At 44.5% G+C, this 23414-nt stretch overlaps 1 protein-coding gene across 1 annotated transcript; it reads left to right on the top strand.

The window, feature by feature from the left end:
• The first annotated feature begins 10592 nt into the window (after positions 1–10592).
• Positions 10593–23372, top strand: WFDC1 (WAP four-disulfide core domain 1). The gene is made up of 7 exons (XM_042877259.1): positions 10593–11211; positions 16654–16849; positions 17317–17400; positions 19202–19342; positions 19725–19766; positions 20217–20291; positions 21215–23372. Exons 1-6 carry the CDS (start codon positions 11065–11067, stop codon positions 20273–20275), a joined length of 669 nt encoding a protein of 222 aa, XP_042733193.1. The 5' UTR covers positions 10593–11064; the 3' UTR covers positions 20276–20291; positions 21215–23372.
• The last annotated feature ends 42 nt before the right edge of the window (positions 23373–23414 follow it).

The raw sequence follows: 23414 nt of genomic DNA, 5'->3' as shown, positions 1-23414 counted from the left end.
CACTGCTCCTCTAGGCTTCCAGTGTTTCCTTTCTACCAGCCTTTCTTCCCAAAGGGGGTCAAAACTTACAGCCTGGGGAACAGAGATTCCAAGATTAATTCCAAGCTTTTGGGTGGGGACCATCCTTGTGCTGATTCAATACAGTAGCTGGAGGAAAAAAGCCTTGCTCTGCAGTGAGACCTCCCAGTATTACCCTCCTACTTGCAATGTCAGCGGATGAAACTTTCTCAAACAAACAAGTTTTGGGGTGCACCTTGGCACTGCCATCCAGCAGTTCTCCAGGGACAGGCTGACTATAACTCAAAGACCATCTGCTTTGGTTTGAACTGCTTACATGGGTGTTTTTCTTTGCCTCTTTCTGGACCTAGTCATAAAACCCTCTCAGTTTCTCTCCTTTCCTTAAATAGGAGTTCTGTCCCTTGCAAGGAATTGCTGCAGACTCCAGGGTTTGCCCTCATCTCCTGACCTTGGGCTCCTTCTGAGTCCCTGCATAGTGGGAGGGAGGCAGTGAGCACCATAGAAGGGCAAACAACAGCAACCCTGGGGCCAATCTCTCCCCACTTCACCCATGGAGAGGCTCCAGCTGGCTCCAGTGGGAGCTGGATCCATCCCATAGCGGGCAGGGTAACGGTCTAGCCATTTAGCCTGGCATTTGTTAGACCAGAGTAACGGCAGAAGTGCAGACATTACTCATGCCCCAAGATATGCAGGGCTATGGCCAAGATTTCTTATGGATCTGCAGCTCGGTGAGGCTTGCTGGAACCCTTTCCTTGTCTCATTGGTTTTGCCAGTAACCCCTCAGCTTCAGGGCTCTGCCTCGGGTCTGAGCAGCAAGTCCTGCTTTGCAGGGTGGCCACAGGCAGCTAGTTTTCAGAGCCATGATTCAAAAATACACTGCTCATGTTTCAAAGAATCCAGAATTTATTTTATACTTCTTTCTATACTACTTTATACTCTCCACTGAGCATGGAAATTTAAACTACTTGAGGCTAGTATTTAACAAAGAGAAGGTGAAACTGTCTCTTGAAACTGGTCAGCAAACTCAACCTCTCAATGGCAGTAGGGCTGGAATTCAATAATCTTTATGGTCCTTTCCAACCTGAGCCATTCTATGATTCTGCAATTCTGTGATTATTTGAAATTCCCAGTCCAAGTGAAGAGAACTGGAGTTGACAGGATTCTTTTTATTATTTTTTTTTATTTTTCCTGAAAACTAGAAAACTGATGAAATATGTTGGCATTCAGGTCTGTGATGTGCAGAGTGAGGATTGCTATCTAAAGTACACATTTTCAGGTGGCCAATTTGTAAGGAGTGACAACTCTGTGATTCTGTGAACTTAAAACAATTACTTTCCTTTTTTGGAGTGGTAAAGCTATTATCTATTCCTGTGTTGAACATGCTTTCTCCACGTTTCCAGAGGCTGCTTTCTTTAATGAATCATTGCTCCAATGGATGCATTGTGCCTAATGTGTTTACTTACGCATTCCTGAGACTTTGCATTTGTCCCAGCAGCCAGCTTGGAAATTGCTGGCTGAGACTCTCACCAATCTTGCAAAAATTCACTTGAAGGAAGTCGTTTGTATTCCCAGTTAGTATCTGTTGTAATCTCTTAGGAGATAATCGCTTTCAGATCAATCAGGATAACAGCGTGTTACAAGTAACCATAAACCTATGTATAGAGGAAGGAGAGCAGCATGTTTTCTTCCAAACAGGGGAAGACTGCAGGAGCTTGGCTGCTGTGCCAGGTCATGTGTGACCTGTGTGGAAGTTAAGGCATTTCTGACCCAAATTCCAATGTTTTCTCATGAGTGTAATGGTGCCACTCTATAGCATAGACTGCAGGAGTGGATAATTAGTCTTCACTCTCTCTTAATTTGAATAACTTCCTTCTATTGATTCAAAGTTTCAATCTGTTTTCATTAACAGACCTTTGAAGACGGTGAGTGCTTTGTAATAATTCACAGTTATTGTATATGAGCTGATTATTGAGGTATTTAGGTTAATAACAGCAGTATAAAAAACTGCCTGTATGGGAATTCAAGACCACAGCTCCAAATGAGACCTATTCTCAAGCAACAAATCCTAGGCTGCTAGTTGGGAATATCCAGCTCGAGGCACATTTTAGAGTTTGCTTTGTCAGTGTTGATGCAGAGAATCATGACTGCAGAGAAGGGAAGATGATATTTAAGGTTCCTTCCAACCCAAACCATTATGTGATTCTGTGTTTTAGAGAGTCAGAGACCTTCTGTGGAGTTTGTAGGAGCAGGACTAACCACTCATCCAGCTGGTAACTATCCAATAAAGAGCCATGCAGAGGATGCAAATTGCTTCACAGAATAATAGAGTGTCCTAAATTGGAAGAGACCCATGAGGATCCTTGGGTCCATCCCATGGACTCCACCCTTGGAGCCTTATGTTCAAATGCTTCAATTTGCAAAGGCTGCTTTGGACTCTGACCCCAGCCAGGAAAAGAGCTAAAGGAATGAGAACCTAGATGAAGCTAGACAGGATTTCTACAAAGCTAATTTGGTAACTGCAATTTCATCCCTCGAGACAAAGAGAGGAGGCTTCAAATTTGAGGGAGACGTATCCGGAGATGAGGAGACACAACCAACACTTCCGCTATTACATTTCAATAAAGAGTCTGGAAAAGTTCAACTGTAAATGCCATCACTTTTCAGTCACAGTCTGAAACAGCTGGTTAAGTCTGCACAGAACAGTAAATCTGCCCTGCTGCAAACAGCATGTCCTGGCTTTCTTTGGCAGAAGCACTGAGTTAATTGAGACAGAAAGTTTGTAATAACTGTAGGTTCTGCTGAACTGAGGCCCCAGATGAAACACACTGTACAGCATTTATCTCCATTACCTGTCATGAGAAGGATCTTTGCTCTACATACACATGCATACACATGAAACTTGAATATGGGGCTTGCAAGATTCATTGCTCCCCAAAATCTCTGGGCAACTCATTGCTCCAGCACTGACTTTTGACAGTGCTGTGCATCCTCCTTGCAAAGTATCTATAGCTGCTCCTGGAGCTATGGGAGGTGGCCTTCAGCCATCAGCTGAAGACTGAAGGACTTTGTGGGATAAGGAAAGCTTTAAATTTTCTTCTCCAAGCTACTGAGTCTTCACCTACTCTCAATGCATAAACTTCAGTTTGCATCACTCCTTTGACATAAAGAGGAAAAAACAGTACGGTGGAAGCGGCTTTCACTCTAGGTAGGAAAGACGAAGTTCAGAGCACCAGAATGTATGTGGACAATAAAGGAGTTGGGATTTAACCACGCTAGAAGTGATGATTAAATTAATCCGGCATTCTCCTTTTCTCAGCTCTTTAAGGGATTTATATCAGGAAAGTAACAAAGGAATGCCACAGTCTGCCAATAATGTAATTAAGGAGGCAAGTCTCATCTGAGCTTTCTCATGCCAAAGAACTTGTTGGATGTATGTTGGGAAAAAAGTTCAAGTCTTCAAAGAAAAGATAGGGATACTGTGAAAAAGTTATTGAATTTTTAACTGCTTGCTTCCTCCAATCTCCATAACACTCTCAGACCAAAGAAAATGCAAATGATAAAATAATGCAGCTTGTTTGAGAAGGCTGAGCAAAACAAAAAGTGATTTAATGGGGCTGGTTACGCTCAAGAACAGATTAATGGCTTTGGAAGACAGGTAGACTTGGAAGGGGATCTGGAGCTCATTTCCAGTCAACTGCAAATATTTGTCCCATGCTGTGGAAAGGTGCTACAAGAATGGTCCAGATAAACCAGATGTTCTTCTTTGGTTTGTGCCCTTCTGGAGTTGTCCTGATAATAATTTGGAGAGTCTTGTCTTTTCCTCTCTTTTGCCTGAGGTACAGCATTTTCCCTTGCTCCCTGTTTCAAGGCCTGACACTGGAAACTTCAGCTAAAAAGAGAGATCAGTGAGAAACCTTGACCTTTGTAATGCCTGAATGGTGCTGGGGCTCCAGTGACCCCAAGTGAAGACAAGTCTCACAGCCTAATGCAGGGGCAGCCCCTCACTTTGACACCTGTGTCACACCATTCAGTGTAGACTGGTAAAACATTTGTGATTCCACAGACAAAATCCACCAAAGTCACAAAGTCACCAAAGCACAAAGTCCACCAAAGCACTTCTGTGCTTAATGGTCTCTAAGATACCTTGAGCACATTCTTCTTCTCCTCCTAATTAGATACCTATTCACAGAGGGCTTAAGCTGCCATGTCTGGAGCTAGCCTGGATAAAAAATATGATGACTTGCTTGGTAGAAATTATTTCCATTGGAACACGTCCAGAACTGCTGCAGATTGGAAATCTCTGAAAAATGAACCCTAAGGAAGCCAAAACTGTGCCGAGGGGGAAAAACATGAGTTTAAATCTAAACTCAAACTCTGGCAAGCCGCGTACCTGCTTTGCAAATATGAAGTAGCCTGCAGCAGAAGGATCTATCATGTACCAAGAGACTGTAGATAAATAGATGTGATGATGTTGCTGCATTACTTTGGGGGAGTAGAGGAGAGCAGGCTGGGAGTTATGAGCAAACCAAAAACATGTTGGAGATGGAATTCTATTTTTAAATTTATGTATAATTCCATTATTATATAGCACATGCAATTATATAACATATAGCATCTAACTAGAACATTGAATGAAAACTGAACAAAACATTTCCAGCGTATTGAATTCATGTGGTGGATGGCTACAGCAGCTGTCTTATATAAGAGAGCTGGGAGTGAACTCTCATGGGAGTTAGAGATGTGGCCATCCTCACGCCTTCCAAGTAATGACAGAACCCAGGTCTCTACAGTCAGGTTGTTAGCACTGCTTCTATTCTCTGCCTGGTGCTAATTGGGTGTTTAGAGTTTTTTGCTTTGTGCTTAGCTAACAATTTCCAGATTGTTTTGCTACAGAAATAGAGACACCCATTGCCAAAGTATCCGTGCAATATTCAAAACATTGACTTTGTAAGCGAGATGTCACCATTTCTCATGCTTCTGCTCTCCTTAGTATAAACACCACTCATCCTTCTCTGCTCTCTGTCTGCCCTGCCCAAATAGTTTACTGCAGCTGCACTAGAGCAGAGCCTGGAAGCACAGTGAGAGCACGGCACCGGCTGACTGCAGCCGAGGCACAGTGTATCTGAAGTACCTTCATGTTCCCCCTTTATGTCAGGAATGGGAAACACCATAATAGGCAACATCTGTGGAAAATGCAAGTTGCTGTCATCCTAAAAATGAGCGGCTCACTGGAGGACAATGACTTTCTCATTAAAGAGATTCTGTTCAGATGAAAAGTTTTGTGCTGAGATAAAAGATGGAAAATCTTGTATCTCTCCCCATCTGCTGAGCGATTCGGAAGGAATTCAGCTGGAATACTAAACCTTTCTGTTCAGGTCCATCACTCAGAGACCTCACACAGAGACCAGAGGGGAAGAAGCCCCTTCTATTATACTTCTTCCCACACCTTCAAAAAATTAAACTATCTGACTGCTAAAAAAGTGCCTTGCTTTGCAAGGAAATGATATAAGCCAAGATGCAAGCTATGAGATACCTCCTGTTAATTAGAGGCACGTAGATCAAAACAAGGACACTCTCTGATGTTTCCTGGGTTTTTCCTGCCATACCAAAGCTTGTAGGAGCTTCCTGACTGCCCAGAAGGCTTTTGGAGAAGGCTGATCCCCAGGCATTTGAGGGCATGTGTGGGTGGCAGAGAGCAGTTCGTGGAACTTTCTCACAGGAAGGTTTTGCTTTGCAGAGCTAGTTTTTTGTCACTCGATTTCTGACTTTGGGATGGCACCTAATTTTATTCACAGCCCAAGCCAAGAGAGGATTCAAAATGTTGCCTAGGGAGAGCACAGGGATGGGATGCAGAGTCTGATCTCTGTCCAGGCATCAGGAGCTGGTAGTGAATGAGATCCAGCCCACTTAGCACAGCTGTTGGACAGGAGAAAGCCTGCAAGTGCCCTCAGACCAGGTGGATGATGGAAACATGTGTGCTGCATTCCAGGCAATCTGCTGAAGGACATGAAAGGGAATGCTCCCAGATAAGTTCAGTCTGCAGTGGTTCAAAACACAGTTGTTCATCTTCAGCCAGCTTTAGATAAGGCCTTTATCAGGAGGTCAAAGGCAAGTGGGATTTTCTATAACTTATTTAACCCTTCTCCTTGGAAGAGAAGATAAGAAAAACTGTCTGCCTTCTCATAGCAAACTCCTTAAGAGCAACGGAATAATACATCAAATGTGACTCTCAGACTCCCAAATCCTTGGATCTCATGTAAGAAATTTGAAAGCAACGTTACCAGCTTCAAGTCTTAGTGTCCCTGTATGGCTGTAGAGCTGCAGCAATGCTCCCTGAGCACAGAGGTTGTGGGGTGATGGAAGCACAGCCTGAGGTGCAGAATAGCATTAGCTATTCTGGAGAGATTTGGTGCACCCCCAGAGCTGACATAATGAGACAGAGTTTTTTCAGAGCTCTCAAGTCACTTGCATTGTGGTTGGTCATGGAAAATCATTTGCTGCCTTTGCCGAAATGCTCATTGCCTCTGAGCAGCCACAGTAGAGTACAAGGGAGTTCACCTATGATGGTGTGTGGGAAGCTGAGGTTAAGGATTTCCTCTGCAAGCACCACGATGATGTATAAATGACATCTGCCTGGTTCAGTGTTTGCAGGTGCCGCTGACAAGCACACTGTGTATTAAGTTGCTATTTCTGGATGTAGGCAGGGCACTTTTGTAATGGGAAACTATCTGTCTCAGGGTTACAGGCAGGCGAATTTCAGACTTGCAGAGATGCAGCCCCCAAACCAAACTGTCTGGCCTGAGCAAGCCATCAGGGGTCAGTGCAGGGAATCAGACACCTCCAGCCATCAAATAACCCCTGCTTCAGTGTCTCGTGTAAGATCCCTGTTTTCCCAATGGCGCATGTCTCTTAGCTGGGTTTATGTGTGCTCCCCACAATTGCATGGTCCCTGGCTCTGACTTATGCCTTACCGTGGTCCAAGCAAGATATCATGCCCCCATGGTCTTCCTGATTTGAATCCCTAGAGTGCAGATCTGATGTTTTAAGCAGCCAGGGTTCAGCCTTTCTGCTCCTGGGGACCCCAGCCTAGCTGCTACACAGAGCACAGCAGAGGGCTGTGAATTCGTTGTCAAATCCCTCCGAACCCACAGAGAGACATTAACGCTCCACATCTTTCATTTCAGGATGCAATCTGTCCTCCTGGAGCATTTTGCTGAGATTTCCAGTCCGTGACTCAGCTGCTGTGGACTAGAACTATGGTTCAGAGTTCTACCCAGAGGGAACTCTTCGGACTCAACAGAGCTTTCCCCTGGCACACAGCTTTCAGCACTCTGCACTGCAGAGGCTGGCAGCCTTCTCCCAGCAAGGTACCTTTCCCCTTCATAATGAATGCCATGTTTGGATTATATGTTTTAAGACTTCCTGCTAATTTAGTTAGTGGGACGTAGTATTCAGGAGAGTGCTTCTCTAATAACATTCATCTGCTTAATTTATATCTCATACGCAATAAAACTAGTTAAAAGCAGAAACACTTTTTATTGTTCCTTATAGGCCTTTCCAAATGGACTGAGGCCACATAACATTGACCTTTTTGTGAGGACTTTAGGCAAGATGCTCTTAAGGAGAATCACCTGCCTGTGTTCTGTATTGCTTTGATCTTGTATTTCATCCTGTGAATTCCTGTGGGACCTCACTGGTAGCACACATCTGGCACAGACACAATGGCCAGCTCTTCCTGCTCACAGAAGGAGCAAACCCACACTGAAAACCCAGATTTGGTGTTTTCCTGTAGAGCTGGCCCTAAAATAACCCTCTGGGTGAGGGGCAGCAGCATCTCCAGTGTTACCTCTCAGGGACATTATAATCTTCTCACAGCTATGCCCATCCAAACACTTGGGTGTGCACCTGCAGGGGTCTGCAATCTGGTTTTGAAGGGCATGGGGAGAGGCAGAGCATACTGAGCTTCCCTTTGCACAGGACCTGTTAATATCAACAGCCTCGAGCCTGATTAACCGCTAGGAGAGCATTGCCCTGTGCTTTTGGCAGCAGGACTGGTGCAAGGATGGTGAGGAAGCAGCAGGCCTGTAAAATCCACAGATAAAGAACTGCAGCAGCGCCTGGCATGAAGGTATGGTGATTGTGTCATGCTGAAATGAGTCACCCTGTGCTGCTGGAGCTGTGTGCTTTGAGGAAACTCTCTTTGACATAATTGTTCCTTAAAAGTCAGATCTTTCTTCTGGGAAAGGGGAAGTCTCGGCTTGGACTGACCTGCCTTGCTTTTTGGCTGGACAAAGGCATTTTTCCTGGCTGCACAAACACCCCGTGACTTTTCAGAACCTCCCAGAGAACATTTTTAAAAACCATTATTAATTCATTCCAATCAGGCAGCAGAAGTGATTCCAGAAGAGCCTTTATTCTCCCAGCTGGATAAAACACCAGCCCTTCAACACGCATTCATCTCCCTCAGCTCCTCCTTGCTGTAACATATGATGCTGAAGGTTTCTCAGGTCCTGGGGAGATGCTCAAGTCTCAGCCACGTTCCCACATCATCATCTGACTGCAGTTCATGTGATTGCAGAATCTTCCCCATTGAAGCCTTTTGTGGAATGGAGATTTGCACAGATCCGTACGTGGAAGATGACCCTTTTCTTAGTGATGAATGAGGCTATCTCATTTAACATCCTTGGAGACAGCGGGAATTCTGTGTGAGGAACTACACCACAAATCTTGAAGCAGAGATAACTTGGCAATATATATGTGTTCCCTGGACAGGTATAAGAATAAATGGTTTTATGATAAATAGCACAGCTGGGCACTCTGGAAACTTGCACTAGTACAAAATGTGCTTTCTGCTGGGCTCTCACCAAGTTTGCACCTTGTCAGTCAGGCTGGTTGGGAGCATAGATTTTCATTTTAACACCTTCACTGAGCTAATTGCTCAGCACTAATACACTACCAAAGCACTGATATACTACCCTATTCACCTTTATACTTATCTCCTTTATTCCAGCTGACAGGACTTGGGAAGAAAGCCTTGCCAGGGACCACCAAGGAGAAATATTTCCAAAAGCCAAGAAATATATTCTGTCCAACTTTTCCAGCTAAAGCAGTTTTTCTCAATGCTATAAAAAACTGAAATCCCTTGCCCATTTTCCAAGACAGGATTGGGGTAGAAATGTGTGAGGAGTGGAAATGGGTGGTGTGAAGAATTCTCTATCAGATGTGAGGGTTGAACATCGAAGCACAAGGCTTCAGCTCAGCCTGCACTGTTTGTAACCCTTGGGATTCTGGCCACAAAGATAGGAAGTTTATTTTCAGCCAATCCTTTACCTGTGCCTCAGTTTCCCCAGCTGGTAGTTGGAATAATCCAATCCAGGCATTGTGTGTGGTGCCTTGGGAGGTAAAGATGAAAAGTGTGATGTGTGGGAGACATACATACCACAACACTAGCTTTGATTTTATATGAAGATCATGACTATCTGCTGGAATATGTTCTTTCAAGGAGAATCCACACTTCTTCAGCATACATACAAACTGTAACTGATAGACAGTACTTTCTCCTGCCTAAATGGCAAAACTTCATATCAGCCAAAATTAGGGCCAGTAAATGTTGTCTGTAGTAGCTATTAATCTTTAGAATTAGTTGTTCCAAGTCCAGATTGCAAGTCTATGAAATGAACAACAATGAAATTAGGGAGATTTATTGTGAGCAGCTATTTCACACTGGTTTAGGTTTCAGCAAGAGATCAGACAAGTGAAATAGCACAAAGACTAAAATTAAGTAGCAATACTGTAAGAAAAAGCCTTGTTTATTCTTCTGACCTAGCTATGTCATTTGTCTCTTTACAACTCGGCAGTCAGAATGCTGGTGGGAGCTCCTGGTTGTGCTCGAAAGGTGCTTTGTCAAGCTGCAGATATTAACATTGCAGGGAACAAGGGAGATTTGTTTTTAAGAAGAATTGGTGGCATCCTGTTGCATGAGACAAAGCCCTCTGAGCGATAACAAATAAAGCCACGAATAGAAGACTGATGGTACCGATATATTCCTCTGTGGATATACTGAGCATGCCTTTCAGTAACTCAGCACAACTCCTGATTTCAGCTGACGTTTATGTATATGCTTCTATCTATGCACCAGGTACCCTGCTCTCCTGCTCTCTGGCACCTACCTTTGTCCCTGCCCCGTGCGTGATGCATTCAGCCTGATCCCTTAGGGTTGTCCCTTTGGACACCCAGGCACCTCAGTGTCCATATACGTGTCTCACACCACACAACCAGGCTGGCTGTCCCTCCCATGGTCAGGCATGGGCTGACTCATGGCCCCTTCCTCACTTTCCATGCGGTCATTTCTGAAGCACTTTCCTTCCCAGTTCCCCACCCGTGCACATGGATTTATTTTTACCCATTGACCGCATCTTCCTCTTCTTCAAAATCATTTGCAGAAAGCTAACGTCAACTTGGTTTAATTAAAGCCTCTGCATGTTTATCATGTCTTTAAGTCATTTCCTTCAAGCAGTCTTCATACGAAGTTCTCACTTTGTCAAAACACGATCCAAAACCACAGCTTGGGGCACAGTGGGAAGCGCACAAAGGGAGAGCTGAGTAGTGGGGAAGTTTGGGTGAGCTGTGTGCTGTGAGCCCACCCCTCCAAGACCTTTATTTCCCCCTGCGGCAGCTGTCATCTGATCCCACGCTTTGGCTTTGAATGGGACTCTCTGAGGATGCCAGATGTTGGGAACAAAGGTCTAAAAATAATCTTTCCAAGTAATCTTCCCATCTATCATTCAAGGAGAGCGTGTGCTTTGTGTGAACATGTGAGCCGAGAACCTGATCTAACTTTGTGGAAAGAAGTTCAACAGCAGCTCCTGGCTTCTGCTTGCAGGCTCCTTTTTTTTCTCCCCTTTCCCTTCCCAGAAGCCGTGCAGCACACAGCTCTCCAGCCAGCAGCCCTCACGCTCCCTCCCTCTCTCTCCCTCCCTCCTTGCCAGCACTGAATCGCCTGGATCCTGGGAAGCCGAGCTCCCTACTTGATCTCTCATTGGGAAAATGGATTCCAGGATGCTGTCAGCCCTGCATTTCTGCAAAAAGATCTTCGCTGTGGCTTTGTGTGTCTTAGTTCTGCTGGCAGACTCAGGCTGTGCAAGGAATCTCTGGAAACGAGCTCTGCATCTGAAAATGACAGAGAAATACGATGTGAGTAGGCTGCGGTGGGGCGGTTTGGGGGGCTGGGTGTGCTCACCATGAGATGGAATTTTGCTTTACATATGTGTTTTAGAATAAGGAGAGTTTGAATCCACACCCCAACTCTTTTATAAAAGGGCTGCATGAAGTTTCCCAAGCTGTACGAAACTTTTGCCAAGTAGCTGCTGTGATAGGAAACTTGTGCAGCGTGCCGAAAACACATCGGTGCTGCAGTCATTGCTGCTTTTCCTAGAAACATCATAGGGCAGCAAGGGAAGGAATGGGGAATGGAAAATCGATGTGTTTGGGAACAGATTTAGTGCAAAAAGGATAATATCATTATCTCCAGAAGGGTTCTGTGCCCTGTTCTTCCACTGCTTTTTGGGTTAACTTTGGGGAAATATCTTCAACTGGAGCACTTCAGTGACTGCCCAGTATGTCAGAGGAGAGCAAGAGCCCTGTGTTATTCACCAGTGGGGGACTGAGCACAACCACCTCTTCCAAATCTGCCATGGAGTGATAGCACTGGAATTGAAACTGGAGCAGCAACAAGTTACTGAGAATAGAGGAAAAAAGTGTGCTGAGTGTCACTGTGCTGTGACTGGGCCAAATGACTGCGAGAGATGGCCGTGGAGGAAAGGAGAAAAGAAATAAGATGACTTGCTATCTGACTTTCAGGACCTGTTGCTTAAAAAGAAAAAAAAAAGAAAAGAAAAAGTAATCTGAAAATCCAACTTACTCCCTTAAGAGCCAACGCTGACCCAAAGCTCCTGCTACTCGAATGGCATGGGGACATGTCTCAGGCTGTCTGTGTTCTCTCAGTTAATTGCATTTTACAGCCATTGCATGTGCATAAACGGCTCCTTGTGTCACGGGAGGTTCCTCCACCTGCCTTCTGCAGCCACGCACAGCAGCTTTGTGTTTTGAGTGGATGTTTTTTGGCCCATTTCATCTGGAGCGATATATCTGGGAATAAGCACCGTTAGTCTGTGTGACTGCTGCCTCAGAAGTGTGACGTACATCATCTGCCCACGTTGGGTGACATGAGATATGGCCCTTTCCTCAAAACTTTACAGGAAAATTGTGCTAATGTTTTAAAAGGTACCCCATTATTTTCCAGCCAGAACTTTGTTTCGCTGCAGCCTCCCTTGGGTTGGAGTGTCTGCTCTGCAGTTTATTCGGAAAATGATGAAGTGAAAAGCTATGTTTCATCCAAAATTGCTCATTGGAAAGCATATTTATTGTATGTTCCTGTCGTATTTCAACATGAAGCTCAAATTCAGTAGGATCACAATGTCAGTGACCCAGAGAAACAGGACAGGAGCAGAACACGTATTTACATGTTGATCTTCAGATAATGTGCTGTGCAGAGGCACACAGCCCGCTCCCCTGAGGATATATCCTCCTCTTTCAATCCGTGCTTCTTCAAAGGGCTGTTTTTTCTGGCAGCCATGAATCCAGGTGCTACTGATCTGGCAAGCTTGCTAGAATAGCTCATATTGACAAAAACGTTTTATCTAGGGAAAACAGCAAATGCCTTTCTGTTTCCTTCTCCTCTTTTGTAAGGAGGAAGGCTGTCCTCCCTCCATCCTTCTCTTTGCGAGAGCCTTTTTTGGCAGCCCCCGTGCATCAGAGAGAGGCTTTCTTTTCTACCAAATGCTCTCTGTTCCCTACAGTTAGGACAGCAGAGCCTGCGGGTGAAACAGCTGATAGTGAGTCAGTGTAGAGGGATAACAAATGGAGACAGCCAGAGGGAGATGGGCAAGGGCTGAAAGGGAGAAAGGGGGAGGTGAGAGGAAGTGGTGTTTGAATCCACATGGTTTAGAGGGCATGGTGGTGATGGGTTTGTAGTTGAGCTTGATGATCTTAGTTGTTTTTTCCAACCTTAATAATTCTGATTCCATGAAAACATCCAAGTCCACAGCAGAAGGAATGTGTTCACTGAACCAGTGCCTGCAGAACAACGAGCAGGTGTTGTGGTCAGGAACTGCCTTGGAGTTGTTTGTTATGGGCTCTGAGGAAAGGTTTACTTAGTGACAAGGAGATGGGTGGGAATGGAGACAGGGAAAAGAGAGGGAATGCAGTGAGAAGGAAAAATGGCAATCAGAGTGCGATGGAGGAGTTGGGCTTCCAGCTTTTAGCAAACTTGTCTATTTTACAGCCAGAGAGACCTCACTAAGCACAGTGATTTGCAGCTGGGGTTCTGCAACTCCCTGCACAGTCGGGGGAATGCTCCTGGAAGGCAGAGAAGGGAACTAGCTGGGAATGGGCTTTACTTTGTTATCAAGACACCCACATGTCTATTGGGAAAACCTGGGACAGTCTTGAATTTATTCCAGTGTCAGCTACATCAAACATTTTAGGAAAAAATCCCCCTTTACAAGCCGTCTTGTACAGATTTCCAGTAATGAAAGATTCCTTGCAGCTGCTGTAACGTTCCTCCAACAATTTACTTACCCTCCAGCTAGCCATCATACATCTGCATGGAGATAGGCTCTTTGTCTACCAGCTTAGCTTACTTATCATGTGCCTAGGAGTAATGTGTGAGCAGAGAACTTGGCTTTGACACAAGCCCAGCACCGAGTTTCAGGTGCACATAACAGAAGAGATGTGGGATTTTTTGGAGGCAGGCTGCATCTCACAGTCACTATTAAAAATACAGGTTGAAAGTGAGTGGTTGCATTCAGATTTTTCCTGATCATGTATGCTGACTTCCAGCATTCTTAGCTGAACCCTGAACTTTCCTCCTTACCTTCTGTCTGTACAGCTCTAATGCAGATCTTCCCATAAAAATGATTTAATGGGAAGCATTAATGGGGAACACCATAGGAAACAATTTGCCTCCTGAATGGAAAAATATTCCTTAAGGGAGAAATTTTGACAGTTGTCCCAATCTGTAAAAATGATAAATCCAAGCTGTGCTCCAAGCAAACCCAAGGTCTTAGGAGAGCTTTTAAAAGAGACCTTGCAGCCCCTACCTGGAGCCGTGTGCAGCCAGCTGTTTTGTGAATGAGGGAGTCCTGTTTCCCACTGAGAGTTCAGCAGGCATAAACTGATGGCAATAGTTTCATTAGACCAAGTCCACGAAAATAATTTATTGGCCATGAGTTTTAGAAAGAGAGGGATTAAGAGCAGTAGCACATCAGAGGAAATGGGCAACAAGGTCAGAAGTGCGGAGGAATTTGGCTGAAACTTTTGCATTGTTCCCCAATGGAAATCTCATTCATTAAGCTGACTATTCATTGTGATTTCGGCTTCTTGGTTTCTGAATCATTTGTAAAGCCACTGCCATAACGCTGAGTTTTTTCCTTCCATGTATCCATTATTTACCAGTTTTATTTCGATAGCTGCCTCTGAGCCTGCAGCTGACATTTCAGTAATAAAGTGGTAAGCTGTGACCTTTTGGGATGCATGCTGCCTGAGACAAGGAGATCTATGAAATGTTTGGAACTGCATAGATTTACTGTTAAATGCTATCTTAATATCCTTTGGGGGCAATTTCATGTTCACTGTGTGTAAGCAATGAAGGCAAAAACAGAAGGAAAAAAATGTATTGGCAATGGGAGCTGGCTGATAGTGGGCACGGGGCAGGAGGCTGTGGTTTATGGAAACATAAATAGCAGTTCTGTCTCTCACGTGCAGACTCGCACACATAACCAGGTATAGATGTAATCAGGATATGGATTTTCCTTCTGTACACCTTCTTCCATAAATTAAAACTTTTCTTTGTCCTGACTGCTCTGTACTCGTGCATTTCCTGACTCAGTCACTGCAAAGCAGGCAGCTGAGAAATGTGCTGCTCTCCATTTCTCCCTAGCTGTCACTCAAAGAAATGGGATCAGCTCTGATGGAAAAGCAACCACGTTAGTGATGCCATTATGTCCTGCATATGATATGTGGCAGAGCACGACAGTAAAACTTCTCCCACAGTTAGCAGAAATAATATGCGTTGTTATTTCTTTTGGTGCTCAGCTGGGCCAGCAGTCTGTCCCTGGGGCAGTGGCCCCCTTTAGAGATCCATCAGGGAATGCAGAAGTTTTGCAAGCAATCCTATGAGATGCAGTGACAGTCGATGTTTGTTCCTCCGAGCTCTACACCATACTGGATGTATTCAACCTACCAAGGGAGTGTTCAGCCTGTGGATGTGGGATGAGTGCAGGCTGCCTCCTGGGGCCTCTCCCAGGACATATTTTTGGGCAGTACATGTGGTGACATGCTGTTTTGCAGAGACACACATGCTCCACCGAAGCCGTGTGGAGCTTTCTGCAGTTGGAATGCAGAATAGCTAAAGGAAGATATTAGTCTCATCAGATGTATCCACAGCCTGGTGTTGAAATTTTCTGGAGACTCCCTCGAGGACAGTTGCACCACATTGTTTCTTGGAATAACAGCCCCAATGGTTTGTCACTGATTTTGAAACACAAGGATGGTGGGGCCCAGTACTTACAGAGCTCTTAACCCAGTGAGCAGGTGGCAGCTCTGTGTTCTTCCTTTTGCTAGACGTTGGTCTCTGTTAAAAGGGCAAATCCAGAACTTGTCTTTTGATTTGACTAGAGCTTGTTAATGTGTGTTAATAGATCTGATTTTTGCCCTTTATGAGCACTGTGTGATGCTCTGGAGAGCTAAGCTCAGGCTCAGCAGTTTAACCAAGGGTGAGAAAGGAGCAGGCTTGGCTGATTCAGCTCTGAAAGCGGAGCTGGCTTCTTGCTGAATGCCACCAGCACGGATAATATCTGAATGCTGCCTCTTACAAATGTTCCTGGTAAAATCCTGTGCCTGTTAATCCTCTTTACATCTCCCTGTCCTTGTGTGCAGTGAGCAGTGGGGCTCCTCTCTGCTGTAGCTCAGCACAGCCTCATTTGCTTTGTGATGAACTGCCATCGCACCCACAGATCTCACCCACATCACCTCTGGTTTTAAGAATGGTTTCCAATTTAACAACTCGAGACCCCACAGAGAACAGGCCTGAAAGGCTTTGAACCTCTCCCTTCCATGTTCTGGTCCGGAAGGATGGGATCAGGGGAAAAGGAGCCTATCTGGGAGACAGGCACTACCTGACCATTAGCTCCAGGTCACTCTGGGGATGTAATCTCATAACAAGGCATAACAATGTCATCATTTCAACTGCTTTACCAGAGGAGCATTTTGGGATGCTTGTCACGATGATGCCCACTTTTAAGGATTTTTACCTCCTCGTTGCCATTGCAGTCACCTTAATTACTAATGAACTCCACACAGCAGTCTGATGGCTTGGTGTTTCCAAAGAAATGTGCTAATGTGGTCACATATCTCTGTCTCCAGCACACTGAAGTCAGGGCTGGGGAAACAGAACAGTTACTTTTCCTGCCTAGAAAGTACCTGAGACCAACACTGAAAATCCTTCTGTTTCAACTGATGGGATGTTTGGTATCCGCCTTATGCCAAACCTTTGTTTCCTTTTCTTTTCTTTGCAAGGATTATGAGTACCCTCTTCATTCTCACAGTGCCCACTACCAGAAGAACGACCGCTGCCCACCTCCTCCCCAGACCTTGCCAGACAGAGCCTGCGAGGTGCCCAGCTGCCGCTCCGACTCTGAGTGCGAGAGGCACAAGCGCTGCTGCTACAACGGCTGCATCTACGCCTGCCTGGAGTCTGTGCAGCCCCCACCAGGTACTGCCAGTCAGGTGTGGTAGAGAGAAACGTGTACAAATTCTGGTGGGCATCCCCAAGCATCACAGGTTGCCAGTTTGAAGCATCCTTTGAGTGGGAGTCAAGGATATAACTTCGTTTCCGCACTTCTGATTCCTCGGAGGTGAATTTGGGGTGACTGTTGAATCCAGAATGAGCTAAGATCAACCAGCTGATGCTGCACAATGTCCACCAGTGCACATGAAGCCAGTTATTTTCCTGGGATTATATATTCAAAAATTTTTAGAAGTACAATCTCACTCTGAGTTAGTGCTCACAGGAGCCAGGCAACCAATTCGTCTGTTCCATGCAGTGGGGATGGAGGATCCATTCAGATCTGTCCTTCAGGATACCAGCAGCTTCATCACTGCCAGTTGTAGAATATCTGTGATTTTTTTTCCATAGCAGTGTGCCTGCCTCGACATTGTGGTTTCTTGTTTCTTTTACAGTTTTGGACTGGTTGGTTCAGCCCAAACCTCGCTGGCTGGGAGGAAACGGGTGGCTTTTGGATGGCCCAGAGGAAGTCTTACAAGGTATAGTACATTTCACTGTCTTCTCCATGAGATGAGTGATTATGCAAAAGGCAGTAAATAATATATTTGTCATACAGCTTGCCAGCGTTGTTGACATGCTGGAGCTGCTGGTGTTTGTCTAGGGTTTCTGTTCATATAACACTGTGTTGTGCAGGGAAATAGTTTCTTGTGTAGTAAATCAGTTGCTTTTTATGGGTTTGGCCGGAAATCCTGTGCTAGGAGAGCCTGATCAGATCTGCCCTTCCAAAACCAAGTGCAGCACACAGGGGAGACCTTGGAGGCAGCAGAGCACTAGGTGTACTCCTGGGAATGGGATTTTTATCCATTCTTGAAATAAGTAGAATTATATATATCCTTTTTTTTTAGAAAAAACTTTTTTGGTATACACAGTATTTTCCACCAGCTGCCTGATGAACTGTGGGCAGACATAGGTTAGGAGATGCCATAGCCTGCAGTGGCCTCCTCACACTGCTGCCCTGGGATGGGTGCTCAACCCCAGCTCTTGTGTCAAGGGAATGCATTAAATAAGAGCCTTGGCAAAGTGCTGCAGAGCTGAGTGAGGCTGACATTGCTGGGAGCATCAGTGCTTGGGGACTGCTAATGAGATTGGGCTTCTCAGTTAGTTCCATAGAGAAAGGACTTCTTTTAATTACGCTTTTCAAATATGAAACATATTTCAAAAGGAAGCAATGAGACAGTAGGGAGGCAGGAAATTTTCTTCTGTGAGGCATCTTGAAATGTATTGGATGCCTGAAGTTCTCAATTTCATGATGGAAAGTCTGTTCCAGCTTTTGATCAGCTTTAGTCAGACTCGGGTAGTGCCAGTAAATTACCCTCTTTGGTCCTACACAGATGCTATCAGACTCACTGAACCTTGATTCTCATCCATTATGGAAACACCCAGTTCTTCAAGAGAAAGTTCTGAATCCAGCTGGTTGGAGTTGCACTTCTAGAAATAAGATTAAATGGGTCCCTCCTCATCCATCCCTGTCACGCTTGCATTATTTATTCTTATTTTGTCACCTTATCTCAGCTCGAGGGAGTAATTGGTGAAGTAAGACCCATCAGTCATGGCATGGGAATTACAGCAGAGGTTCTTAAAATTAAAACTCTCGTCAAATGAAAGGGTGGAGTGTCCTGGCATAGCCTGTACACTTCATGTATGCAGATACAGCCTGTGAGACCTGCTTTACTTTCTTGTTCTGCTCCACACTTGCTGGATATCCAGAGTCAAGGTGCTGGAGGCCTCTGTAGGCAACAAGGGGTGGTGCTGCTGTGCTCTACAATGAGTCACATCTGAGGTTCAGATTCTTCAGTACCGTACTGGGTGTGGAGCAAAGAACAAAGCAGCAAACTGCCAGCTTCCTGCTCGTATTTCCCCAAATTCCTCACCCAGACCAAAACACTGGAACAGAGGTATGGCTGCTTGGAGGCAAGAGCAGCATGGTGAGATCACCCACGAGAGACCACCAATAGTGGTTTATTTCCACTGCTGTCCAGCACAGGGCCCACACAACAGGCTGTGCGTAGGGTGGTGTTACCAACAGTTGGGCTGGTCTGCACTCCCCATGTTGAGTTGGACACATCAAGTTTTGTGTAAGGTGTGAACTTGATCTTCCACTGTGCCAGATGTCTTTGGAGGTGTTAGCTCTGTGGTAGCCTTGCTTGGGAAGTGGTCTGAAGCAGTCTGGAGAAGCATCCTGTCTGGGAGGAGGCACAGAAGAAAGTGGCTGTGCTGTCCTGTTTTGTTTACCTGTGGGTGATAAAGCCACAGTTTATGACCTTCAGGCTTCTTTTGCAGCTGAGGCCTGCAGCACCACTGAGGATGGCGATGAGCCTCTGCATTGCCCCACGGGGTATGAGTGCCATATCATCAACCCTGGCAACACAGCTGAAGGAATCCCTAACAGGGGCCAATGCATCAAGCTCCGTGGAAATCCAGGTCAGTTGACTGGAAACCTTCCTTCCTTTCTTCTTCTGTCAAGCAGACACCAGTAAGATGTGGGGTTTGGGCTTTGGTTTTATTATTTCATATCTTTTCCTTTATTAACCTCCCTAATATAATATATAGCTGTGCGGTTCTTAAACATTGGCTACTTCTAGGAGATTAAATAACAATATAAATGGTAAACCAAAAAAGTCATCTGGAACTTGAACTTTGTAGATCACTAATAGCCAGTTTGAAATTTAAGCAGATTTTCTTTTATTTGTGGAAAGCTGTGATTCCTTGACTCATAGCTGCTGAAAAGGACAGAATGTCACAGTAGCCCACTCAGAGGATGAAGGCTGGCTGGTGTGTTGTCATTATGTACTTTCTTTTTCAGATGGACGCAACCTGAGGCATAAGTATTACAAGGAGTATTTTGGTAAGCAATTGGCATGAAAGCCTCATAGTTATTGCATTGTTTATGGTGAATTTGCTGCTTATGAAATGAAGGACTGCAAATAGCAAAAAGATATTCTTTAATCTCAAGGCTCCGTACCTTGGTCAAGAAGGTTTTGTTTTCAGATCTGCATTGCCTTGACTGTGGGACTCTTGGGAACCAGTATTGCCAGCTGTGACACGCTGTTGAATAATACAGCCTTCTGCTAGGGGTTCCCACCTAAGGGCTGAGAAACACCCAACCCTACAACCTTTTGTTATCTGAAAGTATATTTTTGGAGCTTTGGTCATGGCTCTGGATTCATTGCAGATAGATACAGAACTCAGTCAAAAACAGTCTTTTTTCCCAAGCAAGTTAGCTTTTTATTTTTAATCTTTATTTTTTTGCTGCAGACTAATCTGCAATCTGACCTTACAGAGTTTTGTTTTACAGGCAGCAATTCCAACAATGTGGTCGGCTATGTGAAAAACCAGCAGAAGCATTTGGGTTAATCAAAAGTATGCCTGGGTAAGTGTGTGTGAGAAAAGGGAGAGCTGGGTGGAAATCGTTGGTGCTTAGTAAGCACTTATTTAAAGAAAAAGTTGCCTGAGGCTGAAATTACCTTTCATCAAAACAACACTGTAAGGACAACACCTTCATCCTTTGCACAGATGCATACCTCAGGCTCTAAGAACAGAGCTCAAACACTTCTGCAGACAAACAGATGGTGCTGTAGAATTATCCCGAGAACCTGAGGCATTGTGGGGAGAGCTCTGCAAAATGTTCGTGGAGAAGTTGATGTCTTTCCCAACTTCTACTCTCCTCTCACTTTTTCTTCTAATTTCACAAGGTGAACCTGATTTTCTTGAGAACCCCTTGCTTTCAAGGCATTTAGAGGATGGGCTGATCTTCAGGGTGAAAAGTGCTGCAAAAATTTGTGAGGTTTAAGACTTCAAACTTTTTATTTAGAGGCTTCTTTTAACATAGGTATGAGTGATACTGCAAGTAAAAGCTTTATTCCAGGTGGATTGTAAGTAAGAGTAAGTCTTGCTTATGCAGGTGGATGACTTAAAGGAGTAACTTTATGTGCATGAACAGTTGTCCTCAACAGTGTGACCAGTTCAGGCAAATGAACTCGTGTCTGAACAGACCAAAGCCGGCTGAAAGTGCTCCATTGTGTTTTATCAGCCTTTGAATTGGGCAAGACTGAAAATATTTATTATAGCAAAGATTCTGTTCCAGGTTGGTATTCTTAACACTGTTAGCTTCACTTTAAAACTAAGTTAAGTTTAATGGCAGTTATGAAAACAAAGCAGCTAATTGTGTCTTTCTTGTACCTACGTCAGGATGACTATTAAGATTCCTTGGCTACGTAAGGACAAGTTCTATACAAACACCCTCATAAGGATAAATATTTTAATTCCTTTATTGTTGTTTGAATTTTCACCCAGCTGGACCACTCTATTAAGCAGCTTTCAAGGAATGATTTACTCAACAGTTACGTTTTGGAAGAATTCTAGTCCCAAATCTCCATGAGGCCATCTCCAGCATTACCCTGATCCCCACCCATCAACGATAAAGACTTTGAATTTTCAAGAAACAGGATGAGTCCAGATTTTAAGCCTGTCAGCATGGGGAGGAATGTGATCCCTGAAAGAAACCACACCGTTTATGAGCTGCCTTTCCACTGAAGAAATGTAAATACCACAGAGGGAACACCTGCAAACCACAGTGCCCTTGTCAGGCTGCTGGCACACAGCCTGCTCTCTATGTGTGTCTTAGGTGACCAATTCGGATTTCACTGTCAACACAACTGAATAGTATAAAAATATTAAGTAACATGACAAAGTCAAGATGAAGACTAAAGGAGCTCTCTACATCAGGTCCAATCCCTGCCTATCTCAGACAACTAACTACTTTACGTGAGTCTTCTCACAAGCATCAGGAAACCAGATTTCCTCTTAAATCTTAAGGATGTGGGGAGGCAGGAGAAAAACAGGTTTTTAAAATATTTTTTTAACTGACTTTCCTTAAGCTTCTCAGTCTGGTGAACTGTAGGCTGTGAGCTAATGAATAGACTTCTTTCTGCAATATCTAAGCTGTTAGAGACACGTGCCAACCTTTTAAAGTTGTTTTAGCCACCTGAGTTAATACTCCCAAATAATGTGTCTGTCCTTTTGTACCTGCAAAACCTCAGCAGTGGGGCTGAAGCCTGGATTATTTGTGCACATCTTAGAAAAGCAAAATCAGGATAAATACATGCATTCAGAAGGATTGTCTGGCAGATGGGCTGCTGCTCTCTGGATGTCCTGTACCTTTATGTCAAATCCATGAGTCCTTAGGGTCATGTTATTTGTGTTTTGGCCTTACAGCTTTTTATAGCTGTTTAGCACTGTGAAATGGAAAACACATTTTCTGTGAATGTTTTCCATTTCCACGGATGCTCCTAAAGGGATCATAGCATTTAATTCTGACAAATCAGTCAAAATTGCTAGGCAAAGGAAGGTATTTTGGCTCCCTTGCTTAGTACACGTCCCCATCTGCATGCATAAAATTAGCATTTGGGTATGCAGAATAGTAGCAGTGTTTATAAATACCCAATTCACAAATACAAAGTGCTTGCTTCCTCCCACAAACTGTGAGATTTTTTCCATTCACAGAATGGCTTAAGCTAAAGCTCAGATGCTCATAAAACACTTGGTACTCTGCATATAACATTTGCAGCTGGAGAGATGAAAGTTTCCAAACTGCTCTCCGTTTCCTTTTGTAAACAGACGTGTTCCTCAGTGCTTTATGGAGCAAAAGAACAGATGAAAGGCTCCACACTTTCCTAAATCTTTTCATTTGTTGAATTGCTTTCCACTCTCCATTCCTTTGCTCCAAGCTCTAGCTATTAAATGCAACACCACATTGAGACAGAACTACTTCTATAATTTTATCCAAAAATACACTTGATTTTAGTGGATGCATTCAGTGCAATGGCTGCTATTTTGTAGCAGGAGAAAGCGGATACCTGACAACTTTGCTGGATGAGCTGGTAAAGATATTTTTCCAATTGCAAAGTGTTCCTGATGAATTTCTGTTTACTGGATGTTATCAAAGACGTCTCCCTTCCTCGTGGTGCTATTGTGTTTGCTTCTCCAAGTTAATTCTTTTTAAGTTATCAGCTGTCAGACCTGGCAACAGAAGCTCCAGAAGCAGCTTGTATAAGTGCTGTGTTTTCGACAGCGCTGTCCATCGAGTTGGAAGGGAAGCACACACCAAATGATTGTCTTCATCTACTCTTCTCTCCAAAGACAAATGGCTTAGCAGCAGTTTCACGAAGCTCAGTAGGAAATAGCGAATGTAGGTTGTTTTCCTGTCCCCATGTACACCTTGAAGCTTGTTTGGTGCTATCATCAACTTCACAAGTATCACTGCAGGCAATGCCTGCAGTCCGTTGGATCCTCACGCATCACTGCTGCCATTGCTGGAGCTGCTCTGCCCCGTGGGAGCTGAGGACCAGCAGCAGAGCCGGGTGGGCCCTTCCCCATACATGCGTCCTATGCTTGATGGGTGCAGGTTCTGCCACTTTGGTGCTCAATAAAAACGTGACCAGGATATTTTCCAGCTCTGCCTAGTTTTGGTTGTGTGTTCTTGACAGGTGCTTTG

This window comes from Lagopus leucura, unplaced genomic scaffold (assembly GCF_019238085.1).
Source record: "Lagopus leucura isolate 7727_CA_CO unplaced genomic scaffold, USGS_WTPT01 Super-Scaffold_100017, whole genome shotgun sequence".
Classification (NCBI taxonomy): Eukaryota; Metazoa; Chordata; class Aves; order Galliformes; family Phasianidae; genus Lagopus; species Lagopus leucura.
Note: the sequence above shows the minus strand (reverse complement) of the source record. Positions and strands in the feature narration are given on the sequence as shown.

Bases quoted from the DNA above. Each gene is read 5' to 3' on its own strand.
- WFDC1 (XM_042877259.1), top strand. From the start codon at position 11,065: ATGGATTCCAGGATGCTGTCAGCCCTGCATTTCTGCAAAAAGATCTTC. The intron at 17,401-19,201 runs GTATAGTACATT...CTTCTTTTGCAG, and splicing joins CCCAGAGGAAGTCTTACAAG to CTGAGGCCTGCAGCACCACT. The intron at 19,343-19,724 runs GTCAGTTGACTG...TTTCTTTTTCAG, and splicing joins CAAGCTCCGTGGAAATCCAG to ATGGACGCAACCTGAGGCAT.